Consider the following 18,340-nt stretch of genomic DNA (forward strand, 5'->3'; position numbering starts at 1 on the left):
GATATAATCTGTCTAGATACTTCATCATATTTTCCTGCATTCCTCGGAATCTAATTTAGTTGCTACACAGAGAAAGTATTAAAACACAGAATGTATCTTACATCTATTGGAAATAAAACTATTTTTTTTAAAGAACTATTAGACATAAGACACAAAGGATCAGTAACCTTCTCATTAACCTCTCAAAATGGGATCTATTCCAAGCTAGGCTTGAAAATGTTCTCTCTTTGAAAACTACTATGCAGTTTTACCAGTTAATTGTTATCCTTATCAAAGAATGACCCACATTAACATTTAGCTTGAGGATATTAGCATATTTATAAAAATAAAAAAGAAAAAAGTGACCAACAGTGTTCATGTTGCTGCCCTTTAGAGTATAGAAAAATAATGCAGCAACTATACTTAGGAAAAAAATTGTTTAAAATCATGTTCAAACATTCGCTGTTTCATGCTTGTGGACTGCTGACTGAACAAAAACTACTTTCAGACATAAGACATGTTCTTTCACTGTGCTTTTCTTTCTTGATGTAAACAACATTAAGCTAGTTAACACAGACCACTGGATGGGGACAGAGGTCACAGTATAATCTCTCCATTTCAGTACATTGAGATTAATGAGGTCAGCAAAATATTCTTCTCTGGTTCTTCCATGTGATAGTATTTTTCTGATGACATCATGGAAGGCATTCTAATATTGTGATATATGAATTACTTTTCAAAAGATCACAAACTGGGATGTGCTGAATGTGTTGGCAAAATTTCAAGTGTTTCTGAGCCTAGGGAATGTGCGCCAGCTCATGAGTAATGGAAGCATTTTAGCTCCTGACCTGACAATTGCCTACAAAGAGATATATGCTCTGAACACTGCCCCCATGAAAGGGATCTCTCCTCCTCCTTTACCTCCCCTCTCCCTGTCAACAACAACCCACTGACAAACTGGAAAACCAAAGTCTGGACAATAACACAGAAACACTGTTTTGGCAAACTTCCCAAGCAGCTCTGAGAATAAGAAGAGGATAAATTTCCATCAAAGTTAAAAGATGTGGGATGTTTTCTTTGATCTGTAACATTAGTTAGAGTAGAGTAGACAATGTAGAAACAAGTAGAAGTGATGTAAACCATAATATCAACACCAAACACTAACAATTGCACCACAAAAGAACTGGCTATGGAAAATCATGTGGGGTCAAGTCAAGCAGAGAACTAAACTGCACCACTAAATTGCCTGATGGTGTTCCTATTAAGCAGAACTGCCCTCCCCATTATGCAGCACTTACTGCAATTAAGTATAGTTTGGCATAAATTAGTTCTCTGGGAAATGACCCAATCATCAGGTTTCATCAATTAAGCTTTTCTTATATAAACAGAGTGTACTCTGTTTAGAAGATGAAGGGAGTGGAATTTTCTTTGCTTATCCCACTGAACTCAAGTCCCGAAGACATCTAGAAATCTTGATAAATCCCATGTTTATTTCTATGTTGTTTTTTTCTCCTTGGTTTAACAACTATATCAGCTTTGATGTTTTGTTTCATTCAAGCACTGGAAAGGAGTTGTCTCTTACCTACTAAAACTCTAGTGTAATAACCACCACAGCACTGATGTTTTGGTTGCATGGCATGTATCTGACCACCACAGCAAACCCCTGGTGAATTAGGAATAAATGGAATGTACTTGTCCTCGCAGCATTGGAATCCAGGTTTATTGTCATGCAGAATCCCATCACAGCATACCTAGAAATGGTTTAAAAAAAAAAAAATCAGTAAGGCAATATCTGTTAAACAGAATATAATGTGTTGTCTGGCAAAACAACGTATATGAAAACATGTACAACACTTCCTAGTATGGATACTAATATAAGTGCAGTGAAATAAAATGTAACTTGGTTAAAATTCTGTGCCCTCCAGCATTATCAGACTTCAATAAACTACTGTTTATCTGACAGAATGCTGCTATTCTGTAGCCTTCAACCATACTGCACCTTAATAAAATAGTCGATAAATATGAATCATCTTCATATGCCTTGCAGGCTGTTTGAGTCTCTCAATGTGGAGTAGATTGCAACATGTGGATACAATCTACCATCATCTTATCCTTTTCTTTTCTTCCCAATTCTTGTCTATTTATTTATTTATTTATTCCTTTATGCTGAAACACGTCATCTGAAACCCTTACAACTAAATACAGTATTTCTCAGTATAAGCTCTTGGGTTTTCTTTCACATAAAAATAAGTGGAATTTTCTTCTTATACCATATGATCACTTATTTATGACCATAGTTCTTCAGACAATGGGATCTCAAGAGAATGTATGTATATAAGGATCTTTTTTTTCAAAATAAAATTTATATGGAAATGAATTTTGAAAAGACCTTTTAACTGTGGACTTCGTTTTAGGTGCTGTCGAGAAAATTATACACTTCAACAATCAAATAATTATTTGCACACTTATTCCTGGGTCAATGAAGTGGCACACTGTATATATAGCAAATCACATAGCACAGTCAGTAGAATGACTGTAAAAATGATAAACTTGGAACCTACAGTCAGTGCAACTTATATTAGCCTCTTGCAGCTAGACATGAAATGGAGTTGGAAGTAGAGCACAGATGTTAGAGCAGAGTTGCTCTTTTGTTTTCTTTTGACATGGAGCACTTCCACCACTGACTTCAACCATGTTCTAAATCAGGTTATCCAAGCAGGAAAGAAACAAAGAAAGTGTTCCTCTGAATTTACCTAGGTACTGTATGAATCCACCTTTCATTTACCTAGATACTGTAACTATTAGCTGACAAAAAAACTTAAAAAAATGTGTATTACTAGGTTCAGGACATCTGCTTTGTTTTACAATTACCATGTTAACAAAAACATATACATACAAAACATATTTTCATTATGTCTTAAAAAAAAAGTCCCTTTGACTTCAGAAAGATGATGTTTTGTTTTGTTTGGTTTTGAATGGTCTTTACTCAATCACCCTTGGGAGTGTTAGGTTAGGTTCTGAAGCTACCATACGTAAACAATATGTAACACAAAATTAACATGAGGTAGGGCAGAAGGGGTTCCTGTTACCTCATTATATTTTTAGATTTTATAACATTTCATATTTTGAACTGTAACACTGTTTTCTGCTTTTCCAGCATACTTCCCCATTCAACATCTCTTTTAGACTACCAATGTAGCTGAATTTTGTCAATTTCTGTTGAGGAATTTTGAGTTTCTGTAGGTCTATTATATTATTTTGCTGTCCACTTTGTCACTGGTAATATAATCCAATCTATGAATTTAATTAACTTACTGTTCTTTCTTCCAGATCATTAGTTAAGATGTCAAATAAAACTCTACTTTACACCTCTTCTCTGCTTCCTAGCTCTTGGATATTTTTAAATGACTGGCATGCACTCCTGGCTGAGTTTGTCTTCATTTACAATTGGCTGCAAAGAAATCTGTGAGTTTACTTAGTCTCTCTGCATTTCCAAGTCATTTTAAAAGCATTATTAAAAACTTAAAATCAAGTACTATTGTGCCACTTTCCTCAGAATATATCATATTTAGCAAAAAGTCTTGACACTTGTAAAAAATTCCCATCTTGTCCTTTTTACGGTAACCTGAGCTTGAGACACCAGAGTCAGTAAATTCTGTACCTGTCTACATGAAAGGTGGCCAAATACATGTTCCTTATGCATTCTTTCCAATTTGTGTGCCCCCTGGGATTGCATCTCTTTCTGTCATCTGCCCAATATCTCCTCTTGTTTTCATGGATTTCATTTGTCATCCCTGTACTGTTACATTCTTTTCAGTTAATCATACCACTTAAATTTCACCTGAACATAGTCTTTCCTCTTTCAGGTAAAGAAAGCTACTCATCTTCGGTATCATGCAGGCTCCAATGCTTAACCAGCCATTTTACTTTCCATGTGATGCTTCAAGAAATGCCCCCCTCTCTTGTGAACCCTCAGTAGAAACATCTGCTCTGCATATTTCACACCATCACTGGAAGGGCCATTTTAGTACTACCTCTACAGCATTCAGTTTGGAATATTATTTATATGATTGTATTATTACTGGTGTCTCTCCTTTTCCTCCTCAATTCCCTTAAAAAATCTCCAGCTGAACATTCAGGTGTTTTACAGTAGTTTAAGCAGCTACTTTTCCTTGTTAAAAATTATTTAGGATCCTCGGTATTTCTCAATAACCTAGAGACAGTTTACAAAGAGGTGTCCAGTCCTAAAACACATTCACACTCTAAGCTGGCATTACTGGTTGGTGCTATTATTATGTTGTTCCATAAAATCCTCTGTAGTCAGCTGTAAATTGTTAAATAACACTTTTTTGGCAGTCCTCTAGAGAGTTTTTATTTGCATTGATATTCAGCCCAAGGATTCTGCATTATCAAACCATAAAATAAAGTGCATTCAAGTAATGTTAAAATTCTGTCATAGAGAAAGAAGAAAAGCAGATGGATTGAAAGTTATAGTGGCAAAAGGTTATTATTATCTCATCCTCTTAGATCTAAAGGTGACCGTCCCAACTGGATGGTGCTATTACGTACATGAAAGTGAAAGCCTCGTAGCGAACATACAGTGCCACCAACATTTTAGGCAGGTCAGAGATTTCACCCTTGTACAGAAGGTTGAAAGTTCAACATATGCTCGGTTATCAAAAGATCTTTACTGTCTATGGAGATGAGACAAGATGTTCATCCTTAGATGTCATGGGAAAAATATCAGTAGACCAAGTTACTCTCCCATCAGTCCTGTAATTATCATTCCACCTAAGCCCATGGAAGGACTGTAATCCCGGAGCACTGGGACTGGGAAGGGTTGAGCACAAGCAAAGGCTTATGAGCACAAGCAAGGCCCAGTCAGCCATGACACTAAGACAGAGTAACTAGATATCAAATCTGGCAGGTTGGATTACACAATATTTTAACAATTTTTTTAAAAAAACTCCGAACTTATCTATGCAACTCTCTTTTAATTACAATTGTGTCATCCCTGATCCCTCTGCTTGCTGAAGACTTTGCTGAAGGATATTAGCTGGTCTTATGGACATATGCCAGTTGAGCTAAGACTGATTTACTCAAATAAACAGATGTGCTAGGCAGCCATGTTTATCCTTCTTGTCAAACACTTGCTGCCAGAGCCACTTTGTGAAATAGCAATTCACAAAACACTCTCAGGAATTCCTATTAGCTACAGAAGTTCATTAAAAATTTCTGCCTGTGGAGCAAACACCACAGTAATGATTGACCCATCATGTTCTCATGTGAGAGGGAATATTTTAAATTACCAAGGCTCATTCTTTTTTACTTAAATTATTTCTCAATCTATATAGACACCCTTTTTAGCTAAGTATACTTACCCATTTCTTTTCTCAAACTATTTCTCTCTTTTGGTAATTGATGCAGCCTTAGATCTAAAATCCATGAGCAGAAATTATTGTTATTCTGTTACAAATCACTATGTATTATCTTCCTAAAATGAGTTTCATTTCATGTCTTTCAGGTGTGTTACAACAAGAAGTGTAAACTTTTTAAAGGTCCTCTAAGCCTGAAAGAACTTGAAAAGAATGTAACAATATTGCTAACATTAATAGTAAATTTTACATAAATATTGATGGAATACCCTTCACCACTGTCAAGATGTGTTACTTTTCACATCTGAAAATCGTGCTTTTGAAGCTAGCTATCAAGCCACTGTTTTGCTCCTCCTGCCCTGAAAAAGAAGAGTCCTATTGGCGTTTTTAACAAATGGCAAGTTAATTACAATGAGTAAAGGGGTAAGCCTTTACTTCCTAGTAATTTTAGTCATATTTGATTAACTCATTAACTGCAGATTTATACAGCTTGTTGCAACCGAAAATAAAAGTGCTGAAGCTGTATTAACACTTTCAGTCAGGACCCTTGTAACCATTGATGTTCATCCTCATGTTGCAAAGGGTACAGAAATTGTTAGCCTTTATGTCACTATTTTAATTACATTTTTACTGTACCTGTCTCGTTATTTTCAGAGTTCACCTCAGGATGCCAGTCAAAACAGAAGAACAGTTTGGTAGCTACATGGATAATACAGGAATGCCTTTCCCACTGATACTGAGATTATGTTCCCTGATGGGTGAAGCTCAGGCACACTCCCTTGTTAATTGAAGTAGCTCTGAAGATCTCACGGTATGTGCTTTGTAAGCTGATGTCTCTTTTGATACTTCAAATACAGGTAGAGTTATGGATCACATCTTACTGAAAACAGTTAGAAAAAGACTGACAATTTTGGGAATTTTGGGAATACCCAAGCAGCACAGGTTTGTTACTGTAAAAGGTACACAGGACATCGGAACCCTCCTGGCACCTGACAAAATTCAACATCAGTGTATATTCTCAGCTTTTCTTCACACAAAAATCTTTCTAAGTTCTTTCCGTGCTCAAGAAATAAATGCATCCAAGTCTGATTAAACATGAAGGTAAGGATACCAGGCACTAAAATGTGTGAGCTTTAGTTAAAATAACAATGATTCCTAACACTGAAGTAGAAAACAGGATAACAACTAGAAAGAAGAAGTAAGGATCTGATGCAAAAATTACTTAGGATGGCAGGAATGTTTGGTCTTCATTGGGCTTAATATCAGGCCTGCATGAGACCATGTATGTACACGTGTCCCTTGTAGCGAAAAGGTCATTTGCTCTTTTAGAGATTCCCAAGACAGCTCTGAGCCAGTTGGTTTATTTGCACAGCACAGTGCTAAGCAGAGATACTAACCTGGATCCCAAACGCAGCACACACACACCAGGGCAACCTTGCACCTGGGCTGTTTCACACTGCCTGCCTGATACAGCTGCGTTACTCAGCTGGACCCAACTCTGTGTCAGCTGAAGAGTCTCTGCATCCCACTGCTGCACACTGAAAATACACCCTTCTATCTCTTTTACTGAAACACTTTGGTTTCTATAGATGGAGTGGATTATATTTTGGCAATTTCTTATGTAGCTGAATTATAACTAATCCCTCTTTTTCTGCAGTGCCTTACAATAGCAAGCTGATGATGCCAAATGTAATCCATAAATCCATAAGGAAAGATTAATACATAACCAAAGACATATCTCCAACCAATTTTTGTACAAAAGGCCTAGTTTTCCTCTCACTTTATACTCATGAACTCAAGAAAATGGTAAGAGGGAAATTAGATGCATTTTGTGCCTTGTATACAAGGTGCAATAGTTGATCTGAGCAAAGGGGAAAACTCCACAACCCATTTGTCTATTGGAACTATACGTACACAACCACTAGCTTTTGCTGACCATTCCATCATCAAATGAACAATAACTTATTATTCAGGATCTGAACATTACTTAAGCTGCTCAGCATTTAATTCTCAGTGGCATCTCTTTGCATTTGGCTGTATAATTAATGTATGGTGAACAGGCCAGGCTGGATGGGACTTTGAACAGCTGATCTAGTGGAAGATGTCCTTGCCCATGGCTGGGGATTTGGAACTAAGATGGTCTTTAAGGTCCCTTCCAACCCAAACCATTATATGGTTCTATGACGTGCAGCTGGCACCGTGATACGAGGCTTTCTTCAGAACAAGTGTACACTGGTCAGTGTTGCTTTTCTTCACTTTTGTCCAGTAGACTGTCAAATCCAGGAACCACAAACATTAGCATAAAGACCTCAGCACTATCACTGGCATAGACTGACAGTGAATTCTATAAAAGCGTGAGAGAGGATTGCCACATAAGTTCTTACACCATCCTCGCCATGGACTCCAGTTTAACAGGAACATGGATGTACCAAGAGCTCTGTAGATGTGTCTTAAAGATACTTTGGATGGCTAGTGTGGATACATATAGCAAACCAGACAAAGCATTGGGAGGGGAATTTTAATCAATTCACCCACAAAAATTACCCCCATGTCATTTTACACATCAGTGCTTCTGTTTCCTGTGGACCTTCCAGTCATTTTTTATATATCCATTACTTAACAACTTGCACCCACTTGTAACCACAGTCTCTGAGAATACAGAGAGACCATTAGAGCAAATTAATGCAAAATAAATTAGAAAAAAATAGAAAGTCAGGAAACTATAAAAATAAATGAACAATCTTCAAGCTCAAAGTTACCATATAAGTATGAAGGCTGAAAAAATAAAAGCAGAGCAGAAAACTTCTAAAAATAATATCATACAAATTTAATTCATACACATGCCATGGTCTGTTAAAAGTCTACTGTGCCAAAAAACTGGAATAAATAATTTTACCTGTTATAATAAAGGGCTGCCCATAATTCATTGAAAGATTGCAGAAATACTTACGTTTAGTATAGTATTGCTTTCAAGGGAATTCAAAAGCTAAAGCTGTGTTGGCTGGAATAATTTATATTTTGATTTGAACCGCTCAAATAACTCACTCCCTTAATTACTGTCTTGTCTGACAGGGAATCTTGTGAATACATATTGTTTGCTTTAGTCACAGAACATGTGATGATGTCTTTGACAAATAGAGACACTATTTCATGACATTAAATCTTACTTTCAAACTAAGAGTTTTCTACCTCATTTGTCAATAAAAACCATTACAGACTCCTGCTATGCTATTGATCCTACTCCTAAACAGGAACTCATATGAAGATTAACCTGAAAATAGCCATAATTTAAAAATGCATCTGACAAATCACAATAGATCCCATTCAGAGTTGCTCATCATTGTCATATAACAGCTATGCACTCATAGCTGAATCAAAATAGATTTTCTCTGCTCGAGAATCTGGTCATGAAAAAATTTAAGTGGGAAAAAAATGTCCAGCAACTCATGTTAATAGCCACTATTTGCCATGCAGGATTTGAGGAATGATTCCTCACACAGAGAGAAGCTTTATAGTTTTGCTAGTGTTTTTTAAATTTTGCATATAGCTAGAAATTTCCTGTGGCCTTTAAGTGGTCTGATGGAATCACTTTATGCCAAAGGACATCATGTGCTACAGAGATATCTAAATGAATACTTGAGCTGATAAAGCATCATCTCCTCTAGTAGTTTTCAGTGCATGATCTGTGGTGCGTAGCTGAGTAAAACTGATTGAATCGTAGAATCATAGACTATCCTTAGCTAGAAGGGACCCACAAGGTTCATCGAGTCCAACCTCTGGCCCTGCATGGGACAATTCCAAAAACCACACCATGTGTCTAAGAGCGTTGTCCAAATGCTCCTTGAACTCTGTAAAGCTTGGAGCTGTGACCATTTCTCTGGGGAGCCTGTTCCAGTGCCCAATCACCCTCAGGATGAAGAATCTTTTCCTAACATTCAACCTAAACCTCCTCTGACACAGTTTCATGCCATTCTCTTGGGTCCTATCACTGGTCACCAGAGAATAGATCACACCTTTAGGCTGCCAGGTCACTGCTGACTCGTATGCAACTTGCCATCAACCAGGTCCCCCCAGGTCCCTTTCCACAGCCCTGCTTTCCAGCATCTCATTCCCCAGTCTGTACATACATCCAGGGTTGCCCCATCCCAGGAGCATAATTCAGCATTTGCCTCTGTTAAACTTCATACAGTTGATGATTGCCCACCACTCTAATTCATTGAGGTCACAGGAGTCAACACTCCTCCCAGCTCAGTGACAGTTGTACCAGAGATCTTTATATATCCACAATGCAATTTGTCGCCACAGGATTGTGTCAAAGGACTCAAGAGGCTGATAGTGACATTCCTCCAACTTCCATTATACATGGCTTGTGGGATTTACTTTGGATTGCACATAGCCTGAATTCTTGGGATAAACACCTGCACTAAACACATGGAGCACAGCTTTCCAAAGGGAAGAAACTTCAGATGCATGCTTGTGAAGTGAGGTGGTCCACATAGTGGTTGGGAACCTAAGGTGCCACATCCAGAGCTAGAACATATTCGAAGGGTTTTCGACACACAGGTTCTGGCTTAGCTTCCTGTGCGAGGAATTTAGTTCATGTATTAAAATGACTTCGACCATTAATCTGCAGGTAACAAATTAAAACAGTCTGGGGATTCACTTCAAAACTGCATGAAACCCAAGTGTTAATGAACACATTCATAAATCCTAACCAAATCATTTCTTCTGAAAGGAGAAAGAAGGTCAACAAAGACTTAACATAACAGAATCACTTGTCATGAGCTGACACACTTAGAGCTATCCCTGTCCTGAGCTCAAACATCCATATTTGATTTTAAAAATTTTTAAGAGCCTTGATTTTAAAACACCAAAAGAAGCAGTATCCTCTACTTCCTTTCCTCTGATAACTAGAGAGGTTTGGTTTACATACCTATTCCTAAAAGTATTATTTTTCATTACATAGGTATCTTAAGAACATACATGTACCTTCGACTCTGGATGATAACACACTTCTCCACAGATATTTTCATGCTTTTTACATTCTAATGAGATGCACATTATATTATTTTTGCCGCTCCTTGGAGTCTTTGATGGGGTACACTTCTGCCACGCTTTACGTAAAAGTTCATATCCCAGAATAATGCCATTTGGCTGTCCTGGTGATGCCCAGTTGATTTGAAGAGATCTACAATAAGAAAATGAACATCTGTTAAATTTTTGGAAGTAGTTATGTCTCTAGAGCTACTTACATTAAATGATTAGCATATAGTAGTTCTATCTTACACTAGTTCACATGGAGAGAAACATTTTGAAGTACCAAAATGTTCTTCCGGATAATGAATTTCACAGATACTTTAATAACTGTAGCTGCAAAAGTTTTTTAAAAGTGTCAGTATGTGCTAATACTCCATGAAAACAAACCATACATGCAATCAAAATCCTTAAAAGTTGCTATTTAAAAGAAATCTCATTCCTACTTCTGGAAACTTAGATGCAACAAAGTTTCTAATATTTTACTAATTTCATTTCAGTGGTTGGAGAAAAGATGCAGCATGCCTTTCCTGGTGCAATAGCGAAGGTGTAGATGAACAGGGTTGATGTGACTGTTTCATTCTCAGGCAGGAGCCTGGTAAAGGGTGGGCAGTAGTGGGAGGGGCAAAAGACACCCCCGCTTTCCCTCTGTGCTGTTGCCACTGCAGCTTACTCACATTGTGCTCAGTCACTATTTAGAATAGGTTTGTATTCATCTTGTCTTTTCCCTGCTTCCAAATAAAATGTATGTTGCTTTGAGATGTATTCTTTAGCACAGAATTAAAAGAACAACTCATTGCAGCATCAGTAAGCACTACTTATTTCCCTTCTGTATCTAAATATTTTCACTGACATAAAATTAGAAAAGGGACATTACAAATTTTACATTGATATTTCACATGACCACTTCATTTCTTGTATGATCACCATGTAGTGTTGCACTGTGACTCTCTTTGGATTGAAAGAAGGCAACTCCAATGCTACATGTAGATCAATAGGAGGACTGACAACTCCACATAGTAAATACTTAGGCTCCAAGAACCACTATTTAATCTCCATGTCCCAATTACACAGTCACTGTCAGGATGCCAGTGACATCAGAAATTAGCATTAATTTAAAGTGAAAATGCTTCAGTGAAACAGCAGCTGCTGAGATAAACTTTGACATCTTAACAGAATAAAAATAAATGAACTATTATTTCACTTCCTTGAGGTATAAACAGAGGAATACACACAGTAATAAGCCTTTGCAGAACAGGAATTGATGTCACCTATGAGGGGATAAATTCATAGGTGATTTGTAGAGCCACCATTATCATTCCAAGGTCTTCATCTGAACCATAGATTTAATTCCATATTCCATCCACCGCTATTTTCTATTTTCTGCATACTCTACCACATATACATGAACATACACAAATACACTCATCCACATTTAAATAACATTAGACACCTTACTTAAAAATGTAAAATCACGAAACACATTGTGCAAACTTCAGAGGAAAAAAAACGATTAAGAAAAAAAGGAAAAGGAGGGTAGTACTTTAACCTTTATAAATGCCATTGCAACTCTCTCCTGGTCTTTACACAGAATAGATCACAGGAGCAAAGAAAGTATACCCAGTCATACTTTTGAATGATTTGCTTTCTGCAAGTTTCACTCAGATCCTCAAGGGTATATTTTCAAAGTATTGTGGCAGGTTTTTGCAGTTTTTCAAGTCTTAAGTCTCTCTGATGTAATTTCAAATTAGGCCTAATATTTAATGCAATGATTTGAACATTTTGCCTTTTCTGCTGACTCAGCATGTATTTCTTTCCTTTAACAAGCAATCACTTTATTATTATTCAATTGATAGATACTCATTTGGGATGGAGATAGCATGTTACTGGGTAAAGCTGCAGCTGCACAAGAAAACTGTGTGGCATGGTAGTTCACTGACCAGTGCCAATGAACGTATGACCTTCCAATAGAAGACTGCTTCACAATTTTATGGATGTTTCAGGTATGTCTACACCTTCTGATGTTTGCTACCCATGGCAAATTGTGGCAAAACAGCAAGAACAGTGCATAGCTCAGTTTAAAAAATATCAGAAGGGTTTTCATGAAACTGCAGAGGCTTTTTGACACACACACAATCTGAAGAAATACCCCAGGCTGAGCTGAAAAACCTTCATGAGGTGCAGATTTGATGGGACATGATGGACACTTTAGTGTGCAGCCAGCTGTATCATGTATGGTGCATTTGACGCAGAAGCTGCAGAAACGTGGGGACAAAGCCTGCCCAGCCTCTCCTCCTGTCCATCTCCCAGTCACTCCCTGTCAGATAAACCAGAGTTGTGACTATGCTGGGAAGTGCCCGCAGCCTGACCTACAGAAGCAGACTCACAAATAGGCACAGATGAATGTACAACACCTCGCATGTGGAGTATAACCCCTGTCTGCCCAGAGAACACTTCAAGTGTCTGCCATTTATGATAGTTCCAATGCTGGATGAGTCCCTTCTATGACTGCTGGCAATGTGGTGAAAACACAGACAAGGCAGCCTAATCAGGTTCACAGAAACAATTTGCTTCAGACTAGAGTGTCCATGAGGCACTGCAGTAGTTTCAGAAGATAACAATTTCAAACTGATCCACAGGGGTGTATTTGCTTTTGGTGAAAGAGAGCAAACTGAAATCATTTGGCACAAGCATGTGAAGTCAATTATTTTTGACATTTCTAGATAGAATTTTTTTTTTTTTAAATCCATGAAAAATAACAGTATTTTTGAGTTTTGATATCACATCAGATGCATTTTGGTAAAACAGACTTTGGAAAGAAAATTCTGGGTTTTGCCTGCTTCAGGTATCACCAGCTTCAAGTGCCCATAAAAGAACTCCTCAACACACAAATAAAGGTTTAACCATGAAGATTAAATAAGTATCAAGGCCTCACTTCTGAATCCTGATAATGAATGTTCTGTTAGTCTCATCACATACAAGGGTTAAGTTTAAAAAATCTAAGATTCAATGGCTTTACTTTTAGGAGCTGGAACAAAAAAAAAATTACGATTCACCTGACAGTCTTAAGATAGGGAACACTGCTATTATTAATGACTAGTGGATAAAATACTTCCCTCATCAGGAGATCACACATACCGAGCAACTGCTCCAGCATTATTGCACAGGAGTTAACTACCTGCTGTATCGTGGACTGCAGGGTTGACATAATTAGAGAGGCAGTATGACACAGTACAGACAGTCTGATAAATGGCATCACGCTTCTGTTGTTGCTACAAACTTCTTAGAGAAATCTTTCAGTGCTTTGTTTTTCCCACTACTAAAGCAGGGAGAGCGATCAGGCGTCCTCCATGGGAACACTGTCTTGAGCACTGTAGGGGAAGTGTTATAAAACTAAGCATATGTGAGAAACCTTTGTGTTTTGCTTGTCATATGTCGAGTGGATGTGACTCCACAATAACCTTCCCTAGTGTTTCACATTTAATCAGCATAGTCTGTCTATTTTTTTACTTCCCTCCCATTTTCCCAGTATGGGCAAATCAGATTTACTGCTCTTTATTTCCCATATCCCCTTGGAGAAATCTACACTAAGTTGCCTCATCTTCTATTTGTCCAGTACCAAGACCAATTTAAAGGACATTTAACACAGCACAGAGGTTTGACACTTTTAGTTCTTTTAGAACTCATGAGCAAATACCCAAATATCCCGATACTTTGTTGCTTCATTTTATCCATTTTTTTTCTACAATCCTTCTCACTAACATGTTAATTTGAAATAATTCCTCCTGCTCATTCACCCACGAACAGAAATGGACACAGGAACCTTCTGAAGTCCCATGATACTGAAAACCAAACCAAAGAATCTACCTAGCTTTTCCCCCATGGCCTTATCTTCTCTGAGGTTTCCTTTACTCCCTGACTAAGGTTTCTAGTTCCCCTAAGGGTGCTTAAAGGGGCCTCTCTTCATGAAGTCATGAAGGATTTTCCCTAGATTCCCTGGATAAGGCCACATGTTGTCTTCTGAGCCATCAACCTTTGAATTAAGCACCAAACAGAACTGTTGTATTACAAGGATAAAGAGAAGGAAGAAGAACTATTTTCCCACACATCATGAGAATTTAATCCACTACAAAAACTTTCAGTCAGCATCCACATCCATGCAGTACTCAGAGAACTTTCTAAAAAAACAAAAACAAAAACAAAACAACCAACCAACCAACCAAAAAAACACCAAAAACTTGATTTCAATATCAATTGTTTCTACCTAAACATGGCAAGTGTGACTGCTCCACCTCCCCCTCCCACACAAAAACCCTAAATGCAGGCAAGAAACATAACAAACCAGAACCTGACTTAGAAGTTCAGGATTGGTTCCCACACTGTTTTCTATTTGAAGTTTGGCATTATAAAATAATTATTTCAGGACTGCGACCTTTTGTGCCAAGTTTCAGCCTGAAGCTGAGTTATTAACTGTAAGGGGTAGAAAAGTAAGGTATTTATAATGGCTCTGGCGGTATAACCTTCATTAGAACAGTGTGGATGGAGCTGCTATCAAAAAGACTTCTAAGTTGCTGGGTGAAATTATAATTTCTGTCATGTAGCACCTTGAGGCAAATTTTAAAACAATTATTTGTGAATGCTACAAAGACATTATCCTACAGCATTCTCATCAATAATACAGCCCCCTAAACTGATTCAGAAGAGGGAAAAATGCCATGATTCCAATTAAAGACAATAAACTGCACAGGCTGTATTACATCTCAGGTATCCCATGAGCCTATACTCTAGAAATGCGTTTTTTCTCTGTCTGATGACAGATATGTATTAAAATGTCCTCTTGTCCACACAAAGTGGGGGTTTTTTGAGCAAGCTTTTTCTTTTATGGAGGGTAAATAAGGAAAATTCATATTCAGTCCAGCACCTGCCGAAGCTGTCAGCTGTAGTGTTTGTCATATTTCAATCAAAGCTGAATCCAGCCAGTCATTTTTATACTGCACAATCCCTACATACTCGAGGACCAGAATTAATGAATTAGCTATTGATTAAATTCCACTCTAGCAAATCCACCGTGGCAAATAAATGAACTACCCGGGGCACATGTAGGCCACGGCCAGACATGTCCGGGCAATCGATCAGTAGTTAGTATTCTTTTGGGATATAAGAACAGCTGATGATAATATGACATGTAGGAAAAGGCAGTGTAGAAACAGAGTCTGTTTCTGGCTGAGCAGATTATAAAGTAGGAAGGCATTTTTGATCCTTTTGCATTCATGTGTTATGACATATTTAGTCTATATACAATAGCAGAAACATGCATAAGTGTTTGCAGTACAGACAATACAGACAAAGGCACACATAAGTTAAAGCCAAGGGCAAAAGATGAGATCCTGAACTGAGTTCTTATCATCAAACAAGCTTTGACTATATCGGTAGCTGTGACAGAAAAATAGCAAGCTTAATTTCACCCTTATACAGAGATAAATCCTCAATTCAAGTAAAATGTAGATATTATAAATAGCAAACCAAAGTCCTTAAGAGACTGAAGAAGCAAGTCCATTCTGCTGGCCATTTCTGAAGGCTCAGATGTTACATTTTTGTTATTTTTAAAAGTGGAAAATCACAGGAACAATAACATAAACACAGGAGGTTAACTACTTTATTGTTAGTGTAACTCTGGAAAATGGTTCGCAAGTTTAGTTTTACTTTATCTTTGGAAGATATTAACTCCCAAAGAATCACTGTATAAGTTACTATCTGGCTGCTTCTAAGGACTGCAAATTTGATGCTCCATTTTGCAATTTAGAAGTTTGCCCATGCCTGTGGATGTAGTGGACAGGCAGATAGCAAACAGTGGTTCAAGGAGACATAGATATGCATGCCTTTTAAGATAGCTTACTAATTCGTACTGCTGTGATAGGTGACTTATTTTTACCCAGAATTATTCTAACTTTCCATTATCAGCATCGCATTGCTCCCTGAGCATTAATCTTCCTCTTCTTAACTGACAGCAAAATGTGATAATTTTCATTCCGCTACGCTTCTTCTCTTAACTATTTCCACTTATGCCTTATTTATTATCACAGCACAGTGATACCCAAATGGGTATGTACAACCAACCAAGGGTGAGACTTCTTCAATTGCTCTTTTGGCAAAAAAACTTCAAGACCGAAAATAACCACCTGTAAAAACGCTTTCAAAGTGTATAATAAATTCTTTTATGCACCTTTTTCAATTTTGAAAAGACAACTTTACATTCTGGTCCCCATTCCAGCAACAAATCTCCTTGATATGTGAAAGCCACCTATAGCATAGTACCTTGAGCCAATTACGTGAATAATGGGTGCTGACAGCTGCTTTGGTTCATCTTCCACAGTTGTAATCTGGGTCCCATTGCTTCTCACACAGGCGTACACCGTGCAGGCTTCAATCTGATGAAGAACAACATGAGTTTCACATACTCAGCTGCAGAAATTTTTCAACTCCACTACTTGTTTAGACTTTCTTTTCACCCAAGATATAATTCTTTTCTATTTAACAGATTCCATACAGCCAGGAAAATACCGCAGCTTTGAGATAAGTATATCTACCAGAGATATATTGCCCTGTATCACATTTCCCCATACCATTTTCAAAAGAAGGGTACATGCAGCCCTTTGACACTAATTATTGTTTTCTATTAAATTATCACCAACAGAGTTGCAGTGAAATTGTTTTTCTGCATGTATATGCAGACCCTGGTACACAACACTGAAAAAACTGTACTTTGATTTAGGGCCTTGAGTAAGTTTTCTACTCTCACCTGACATAAAAATAAGAATAATTTTTTCCTTAGTATTTTCTACTCCTTCATGTCTGTTCTGGAAATTAAAACTGAAAAATGCCAATAGGAATCATAAAATTTGTTAGGAAAAAATGCCACAGAAATATAAACTTATTACTCTAATTCTTGGGATTAAACGAAGCAAAGGCAAGGTGAAATAGGTAGTGAAAGATCGTAACACTGTTTCTTTATTGTCAACAGGGAAGTTACTCAAAATAAAAAAAGCATGAAAATGAAAGATAATACAGTAAGATCACCAGTGAGATGCACATGAATCCCAGAAAATATTGTTTTCTGAAAAAGAAAAGTAAGAATCATAACCAAAAAAAAAAAAAGGCATCTTATGTTGGTTTTGCCTATTCACACTGATGCAAATATAAGTCCAGCATAAATACTAGCAAAGCAGAAGAGAAGAATAATTAACATCTCCAGCAATACAAGGTGGCCATGGTAAATTAATATAGAGGGTCTGTAAGTGAGGCAGTACACTGAATTTGCATTGTTATTGAGAAAAGACAAATGTGTTTCCAAGTGGCATTCAGAAAGTCATATGTGTATTCATGGGTGGAGGTTTGCTGCTTCAGAGGGGCTGGAACATGGAAATCTGTTATGGTATGCCTGCCTGTGATGTTTATTTATGGCAGGTAGTAACTGGATGCAAATTTTCAGAATGAAGTATACATGGTACTACTAAGTTCGTCTCATACATAATAAACCAAACCTTAATGAAATAGACAGGAATAGTTACAATTAAGAACCAAACTGCATTTCTTGAACATATTAATAGAACTTCAGGATAGAAAGATATTATTTCTTCTTTTGTATTATGTTCCTGCACACAATGTTTTGCTTTTCAGTAGACATGTGGCTACAGAGGTAAAGACAGAGAAAGAGAAAAGCCACGTAAAATTACCAGCATAAAAAGTACTACGATGATTTCAGAGATCAGCTCTGCTTCCTCCTCAGAAGGATAAAGAAAAGAAGTGATAAAAGGATGTCAAATGCAACATCATTATTTCGCTGTACAGATATATTATGCACGCCTGATGTTTCTAAAACAATTGCAGTTTTCCTTTAAAGAGTAGGAGTAGAATCTTTGTCTCTTTGTAATATATTTTGGAGCTTTGCTAAC

The 18,340-nt window shown here is 37.3% G+C and overlaps 1 protein-coding gene across 1 annotated transcript in view; it reads right to left on the reverse strand.

Annotated features, from left to right (window-relative positions):
• The window catches only part of USH2A (usherin), a 378,573-nt gene that overhangs the window by 87,878 nt on the left and 272,355 nt on the right, over positions 1–18,340 (reverse strand). Inside the window, 3 exon segments of the mRNA XM_050315138.1 lie at positions 1,562–1,730; positions 10,344–10,542; positions 16,704–16,816. Coding sequence (XP_050171095.1) covers positions 1,562–1,730; positions 10,344–10,542; positions 16,704–16,816 — 481 coding nt within the window.

Source organism: Myiozetetes cayanensis, unplaced genomic scaffold (assembly GCF_022539395.1).
Source record: "Myiozetetes cayanensis isolate MyiCay16 unplaced genomic scaffold, myiCay2020 scf2-11, whole genome shotgun sequence".
Taxonomy (NCBI): domain Eukaryota; kingdom Metazoa; phylum Chordata; class Aves; order Passeriformes; family Tyrannidae; genus Myiozetetes; species Myiozetetes cayanensis.